The sequence below is a fragment of the Lactuca saligna genome, chromosome 9 (genome assembly GCF_052625555.1).
Source record: "Lactuca saligna cultivar CGN05327 chromosome 9, ASM5262555v1, whole genome shotgun sequence".
NCBI lineage: Eukaryota > Viridiplantae > Streptophyta > Magnoliopsida > Asterales > Asteraceae > Lactuca > Lactuca saligna.
In genome coordinates this window covers 190,829,856-190,838,165 of record NC_136425.1, presented here as the reverse complement: position 1 = coordinate 190,838,165, position 8,310 = coordinate 190,829,856, and the positions used below count along the sequence as shown (strand labels likewise).

General features: G+C 33.7%; 1 protein-coding gene across 1 annotated transcript; it reads left to right on the top strand.

Annotated features, from left to right (window-relative positions):
- Positions 1–5,499: 5,499 nt before the first annotated feature.
- Positions 5,500–6,431, top strand: LOC145017807 (antimicrobial ginkbilobin-2-like protein). Its single transcript, XM_078975763.1, has one exon. It carries the CDS (start codon positions 5,597–5,599, stop codon positions 6,326–6,328), a length of 732 nt encoding a protein of 243 aa, XP_078831889.1. The 5' UTR covers positions 5,500–5,596; the 3' UTR covers positions 6,329–6,431.
- Positions 6,432–8,310: the final 1,879 nt, after the last annotated feature.

The following is an 8,310-nucleotide window of genomic DNA, read 5'->3' as shown; positions in this document are numbered from 1 at the left end:
ATTTTTGTTTATAATTGTGACAACCCGATATTTCGAGACAATGAAATGTAACACCAGTCGAATATAGGTAGAAATTTAACTTTCCTAAAATCTTATTTGGGTTAAATAAAGTGGTAGGAATCGTATCAAGGTTTTCATACATATAAAGAACCCAAAAATCCGAGTTATAACCAAGAAGTTATGACCAACCGAAGATTCTCGGCAAAACCGGCAATACTGATAGACGTAAAATGCGAATTTTCAATACAATAGTTTTTGGCCTGAGGTATCTAAATGAAAGCTTTAGATATCATCAAACCGTAAACATACATAAAAAGAACGTCCAAATCTGACTTCGTATGAGGAAGTTGTGATTTTTCTAAGTTACAGATATAACAGTAGGCAGCTAAAAACTCGAAATAGAGATCGAGAGACTTATGGCCGACACAATCTAAATGAGAATCGAAGGGCTCAACAATACTAGCGCAACGGTAAAAAGTCTGACGAAAACGGACGTCGGATGAAGAAGTTATGGAATTTTAACGGACTTATCTTGTCCCGACCTATTAAAAATATAATATTAAAAATAAAATCAAAACTAGCCGACGGAGTCTAAACGAAAGTTGTAGATTGTAATTTCACCTTCGCGTGGATATAAAGAACGTCAAAAACGGAGTTCGTATGAGAAAGATATGATTTTTTGAAGTTTGCTAATTAATTAAAGTATAAATTTAATTAAAACCCGGTATTATCCGAAGAACGAGTCAGCGGTCCGATCCCCGGTACGCCCAGCGTACTCAGACGCTAGGCTCCGGTTCGTCCACATCGCTCTGATGCTTCGACCGAGGATGCGGTCATGCATGACGTCTCGTACGCCCCGCGTACAAGAGTACGCCCAGCGTACGCGACACTTTCAGCCTCTATAAAAAGGATGCGAGGGTGCCGGCCAAATTTGCTAATTTCCTTCCTTTCTCGCGCCGAAACTCTGCGTTTCAACCCTCGGAGTCATCCCAAAGGCCCAGTTTTCAAACCCATGGTAGGAAGAAAGTTTTACACTCCCGAGACTCCCGAGGTTTCCCGAGAATCTCGAGAGATCCGCTTTCTCGAGTAGAAGTTCTGCTCGGTTTTCGTCACGCTTTCTTCAATCAATTAAGTGAGTTCATACCCCTATAAACTACACTTTTAAATGTTTTATAAATACTTTTATATGCTTTTAAGGGGGGGGGGGGGGGAATACAAGTTAAATACTCGATTATTGTCGTGTGTTATATAATAAAGTTCATTATACGCTTTTCATCAACGGAATCATATGTGATTTATAACAATTATAGGGAAACTTTCGTATGAAAAATATATCACGATAACATCATAACTTTTGAAATGAAAAGTGTTGTTATATATATAAATCAAACACTCTGCTTATACTGTATGTATATGTGTTCGTCTTTGGTACTACAAACATACGATTATTTTGGCACGAAAAACATCAATATTTTGGGATACTTGTTAATAAATCAATCATATGGGATTTATAACTAGTATACAAATGGATTTACTACAAGTTTAGCAGTTTTACTAAACATATTACTTCAAATGACTTTGTTAAACGTTTTTACATGATTAAAGCTCTTTATCAAACTGTCTTACACACTGTAAGCTTCCTTTCAAACTCGGTTACAAAGGTGTTTTGAAACAGTGGTTTTCCGTGTACTTGAACTGTCTTATCAAACAAAATGCTTTCAATCGTTTTATAAACTGACATCAAGTCACAAATTCTTTATTAGACTTTTCAACGGTTTTACAAAACTTCTATTATGCTTTTATATTATAAATTGCATGCCTCTATATGTATAGTTATATAAGAAATGTTTAAAAGACTTAGGAAGGCTATCCACCCTATTTCCTTTTTCTCGATTTGGATGTGGTCTGGTGGGATATCGGGTACCCGTCCGAAGGTTGTTTAAATATTAGTTATATATCATGTGTACATATATAGTCATAAATGTTCCATCAGTTAATTCTGTTCTGACGCTCTTGGGTAGCAAGGGTGTATAAATCTACTTGGACACTCATCAATTACATTCTAGTAAACTATTATAGGAATAGTTTAGGGGATACAAAACATTATTCTTATTACAAGAAATTACACCAGAGTCAGTTCATTCATGAGTCTAGACTACATGCTATATGAAGGGATACTCTTACAGAGATTCCTCTTACATGGATATATTTATAGGGATACTCTTACATAGATACGCTTACATGAGTACGTTTACATGAATACTCTTACATGAATACTCTTACGTGAATACTTATAAATGAATACTTTTTACATAGACATTATATGGCAAATTACTATTACATATTATATGTCTAGATACTGTTATATAGTTCTCTTTTCTATCTTTACCTTGTGATATAAACACATCATCGACGAGATAGATTGGACTTTATATCCTAGTACCAAAGGATACTTTACGGGATTAACCATTCCTAGAATCTCTATTAGCTACAGAGGTAAATGCACATCCACGGATGTCTTCGGTTGATATCATTACAGGTATACTTTAAGGGATTAACTATTCCTACACCTAGTTGTTAACAACAGAGGTAAATGTACATCTACGGATGTCTAAAGTTAACACTGTTAGTTATCCTAGTATAAAGGGATAATACGTAAGTTACTTATGTTATTACCATTATCTTGTGACTCATCCACATAACCAATGAGGTGAATCGTATTTGAGTATCCTAGTACCAAAGGATACAATTTCTTACATTAATAATAATTGTCAAAACAGTCGGGTCTTAGTAGAAGACTACTTTCAAAACAACTAGGTCTTGGTAGAAGATTTCATCTATACTAATAGAAATCATAAGGATTTCTAGGGTTTACCAAACGATTTCGATTACTTACAAACATTTCCACACTTATCCGAAATTTCTTTCAGAACAATATCAAGTCTTTCATTACAATTTTTACAAATCAAAAACACATTAATACTTATGAATTCACCAGCTTTTGGCTGATACTTGCAAATAGATAGGTACAACGACTAGGTTTTGTGAAGACGGAGCAATCCAGACTCGTCTTATTTTCTGATTATTCATTTTATTGTTGTAAATTATGAAAGAACACACATGTACTTGAAACTTATACTATTAATGCAACGAATGATGTTGTTGCTTGTTTACTACTTTACATTGTTGTGATACATTACATGACGTCCTCCGCCCCAGAACGTTTCCGCCGTTCTCGGTTTTGGGGTGTGACAATAATTATATATTGTATACATGTTTTCTAAGATTAAAAGGAGGCATTGTTAAGTCGTTTCGCTCAGGGCATGGCAAACCTATGGACCGACCATGTTGAAGATACCCTTTGCGAAATCAGTTGGGGGAGGACGATCATGACGCGATGTGTGATCAGTCTTCATATATGGGTATGGGTGAAAGGGATGGCTGACTGAGGATATCATTCGTGGAATACGTTATGGGGACGATTATGATGTGATTTGTGATCATTCTTCGTTAGGACGATGTGCGATTAGTCTTCATATATGGGTATAGGTGAAAGGGATGGACTAACTGAGGATATCATTCGGGGAATACTTTAGGGGGATGATCATGATGTGATTTGTGATCATTCTTTATTAGAACGATCATGCCACGAGGTGTGATCAATCATCCTTAACGTACCTGATATGTATTAGGATTCATTTTTCATGTAATTATATGATCCTATGTACTATTTGGTGGTATGTGAATAAGATAATGGGTGGGTGTTGTATAGACTCACTAAACGTTTTCACTTACATGTTGTTATTAATATTTTTCAACGTTATTAGAGAAGAACACAACCTGATTACATCAACATCCACCTTTCAACTTTTAAACTATTTTGAATATACAAAGTTTTCCGCTATTTACTCTTAATGCTAATGCTTTATGCAACACTAGTAGGAATGATATTTTATATCTGCTTTTAATTGAGACCAAAATGATCAAATGACTTTAAGAAGGTGTTTATATATATATATATATATATATATATATATATATATATATATATATATATATATATATATATATATATATATATATAAAGAAATAATTAACTATTTTTAAAATGAAAATACTGATTATTTATTTTGGAAATCAAATGATGCGCTATATTTTGAAGAAATATGCCATATCGGTTTCCATCTTCACAATGATCATTTGCAATTAGAGAAAAACAAAGAATTTTCTTGGTTCTCTCCATATTGAGTTTTATGTTGATCTTGCCTGATTAGATATAGCAGAAAATGACCACTATTGTTGGATCAATTCCTACATATATACATCTATATTGGTTGTAAGAAAAGTTAGAACACATGCAATGACAACATTAAGGCATGCCATGTCGTTGATGCATGGGTATGTATTTTTTCTCGAAAACATGCATAGGATAGGTGTTTGGCATGATGCCTGGAAAGGTTTGGCTAGGTGCGCCCTTCCTCATTGTCGTGCGGGTTATTTTAAACATAGATTTGTTTCTTTTTTGTGACTGGATACGCAACAATTGAGTTTTGTTAACTTTTTGATATCATGTGTTAATATAACATTTTTAAAAACGTAATATAGTTGATATAATTATGTGATTTTTTGTACATAAAAAATTGTATTCTTAAGACACGGTTTGAAAAACGCCATTGCTAATCATTAATCATAAACTTTGAGGTTTGATGTTACAGCTATACCATCGCTCATGTCATTTAAAACGTTGCATAAACAGCTAATTGCATACTCATTGAATAGCTTGTTTGTTATTGTAATTTCACATCCATCAATTTTAGTTCTTTGTACTTAAGGTATATTGTATGTATTTTACAACAAAAGATTATAAAATTATAATTAAGGTATATTGTATGTATTTTACAACAAAAGATTATAAAATTACCAAGGAACTAGCGGAGAGATGCTGCCATAAAAGGTTTAGATGACAAAATGAATCGGTCTAATTAAAGACCCATTTTTGCTTCTACTCGGTATTAACGAAAACGAAATGTTTGCATCATCTATTAAGGTATCGTTATAAAGACATTTAGCTTGAAAGCCGATGAATTTGATAACTCCAACTAGACCACAATTCGACATCGTATCAAAACACGGAGGAACTACTTACGGAAGAAATCCAGATACACCAGAAGATGGTACAACTTTTTGTTATCATAATTTTGAATTAAAATTTTTACTAAAATAAAGGAACTCAGGGATATGACCATGAATTTGAGTACGTATTGATTACTAGGAAAGTTTCAGCTAATTAACTATACAATAAGGTAGATGTACATATGGTTCTTAGGATTGTTCAGAAGCGGTCCCTAGTCATAACTTTAAATTATCTGATCAATTGACTTTTTCTTTTAGTCCCAAATGGACAGGCTTTTTAATTATTTTACAGAAAAATGAAAACGTTGGAAAGTTCAAATAAAATCCATAGAACTACTGAAAGCTTCATCGCCTGAAATTGTCAAATATAATCACGTATATGTTTTTAGGTTTGCCCTTTTCCCTATAAATAGAGCATGCATACCCTACAACATCAAAACTCATCCTTCGATCATCCAACAAGATGTCTTCTTCAAACCATACTTTCATCGTCTGTGTTCTTTTCTTCATTCACTTTGTCCAAATGGCTATTGGGGATGGTCCACTGTACCACATTTGTTCTACTACTTCAGGTAACTTTACCCCTTATAGTCCTTACGAACATAGCCTGAACAAACTCATGGGGGAGTTATACTACAAAACCTCTCCAAATGGCTTTGGAATGGGCTCGATGGGGCAATACGAAGCTCATACCTCTGGTCTTTCCCTTTGTCGGGGTGATGTCTCACAAAAAGACTGCATGACTTGTGTTGTCAACGCAAGTGCTGAAATTCGCAGACTCTGCCCAAGTAACAAGGCTGGAATCATATGGTATGACCAGTGTCTCTTAAAATATTCAAATAGTGACTTCCTTGGTCAGATAGACAATCAGAATCGCTTGTACATGTGGAACTTAAACAACGTAAGTGATCCCACCTCATTTAATGCAGAAACCAAGAGATTGTTGAGTGGTTTGTCAAACACGGCTTACAATGATCCAAAAATGTATGCTGCTGGGGCCTTAGACCTTGATGGTTTACAAAAGCTTTATGGGTTGGTTCAGTGTACCAGGGATCTTTCAAGTGTTGATTGCAAGACTTGTTTGGATGGTGCGATCAGTGAACTTCCAAGTTGTTGTGACGGGAAACGTGGCGGAAGGGTTCTTGGTGCAAGTTGTAATATTAGATATGAGATATATCCATTTGTTGGTGTTTAATTAACAACGGTACATAGATTGTAGTAAGTTTGAGTTGCTTATTATTTTAATTATATTTTCTTAATTTTCGTCAAACGTTGAATATGTAAAGGGTCAAATTCTGTAATCAGTCGTTGTATTGTAATGTATGTTTTTTTTTTTTAATAAATAAATAAACAAATTGTGTAATCAGTTGTTGCATTTGCTATGTATGTATTATTTGAAACCCTTGGTGGAAAAGCACCACAGTCTTTCGAAAATTTTAATAGGTATGAACTACTATTTAAAAATCAATTGACCCATTTGGATATTTACATTTTAGAACCGATCTGATCTAAATAGAGTTGGTTATTGGATGCTTTTAGGTGGGTTTTAACAACGGTGAAAATCTGAATACCTTGTATTTCACTTCTTTTGTACCGGAAATTGCCATATTCAATTCCCTCACACATATCAAGTAACTAGACGTAACACATTCATGAATTTCATCATGAACTCAATTGTTACTAATGTTCAGTAACTATTGACTTGGTTTTAGTCATTATGTGAAGTCGGTTGTGAATCACATTCAAACTCGCATTGTTGTGAGATTTTATAATAGTAACCGAGCATTAGGGTCCTTGGTGCTCTATGCCTTCGATGAAAGACTTGCAAATGTTATTATTACATCACTAGGTTATAACATGTTGGAACCACGGTTATAAAATTAATTAAACTTTTATAGTAAAAACTCAAAATTTTTAATCAATTATTTTAAATAAATTATTAACTAAGAGATGTTTTTATTAGTTATATGAAATTATAATCTTTAATTCATATAAATATGTAAAATTAATTTTTAATATATATTAGATATTTTTTATTTGTGAATTAATGAAAACAATTATATAAAATTTAAATTTAAAATTTAAAATAGAGAATAAATATATTGACAAATAGTATCACATTAATGATGATTTCTAATAAATTTAAAATAGAGAACTAATAGATTGACAAGTGACAACACATTAATTAGGATGTCTAATATGATGACACATGGTAAAAATAACTACTCTTTTATTAGTATAGATGAGTCCAATACTCATTAGTTGGAATTAATATTCATATGGTGTTATGAATATATTTATGCCACATTCTCTGTCTTGTAGCTTCTTCAATTATTCTAGATATATTTCCTTACCTTGTACCGGAAACATATTGCCTCATCAAGATTGTTTAAAGAAAGATCCCATAGTCAACATTTCTTTTGCCTTTGAAGTTAGGGTTGGAGTTAGGTGTCCTTATAACTTTTCTTTTTTCTTTGTGCTGATTGACTTTCTTCTTCTTGATGTGTAACATCCCAAAATACGACCCAAAATTTTTTGTTGAAACATGACTAAATCATTATATCAATATCATAAAATAAAAATCCATACGTCAATATCTCAAAACCATAATAAAGTATCATGAGAAAACTGTATCAAGACTGTATCAAATCATATCTACGAAAAGTTGAATCGACTCCGAGGACAAAAACTGAAACGGTGGTGTATGCGATGCCATCATCCTGAGCTCTTCCCTTTACTTGTGGAAGTACCTGAAACCAAAACCAAAACTGTAAGCACGAAGCTTAGTGAGCTCCCCAAACTACCTCATACCATAAAATAACATATAAAGCACATACTGGGCCTTGCCCACTGCATCAGACCGAAATCCAAAAACTGCATCAGACCGAAGTCCGGATCTAACCAGGGTCTTGCCATCTGCATTGGACCGAAGTTCGGAACTGATTGGGACCTTGTTCCCTGCATCGGACCGAAGTCTGGAACTAACTGCATCGAACCGAAATCCGAAACTGACTGGGACCATATTAACTGCATCGGACCGAAATCCGAAACTGACTGGGACCATACATTGAAAAATAGCATCACATTAATGATGATTTTCTAATAAATTTAAAATAGAGAACTAATAGATTGACAAGTGGCAACATATTAATTAAGAGGTCTAATATGATGACAAAT

What these genes read in the sequence shown, in the direction of transcription:
- LOC145017807 (XM_078975763.1), top strand. Translation starts at nt 5,597, where the DNA reads ATGTCTTCTTCAAACCATACTTTCATCGTCTGTGTTCTTTTCTTCATT.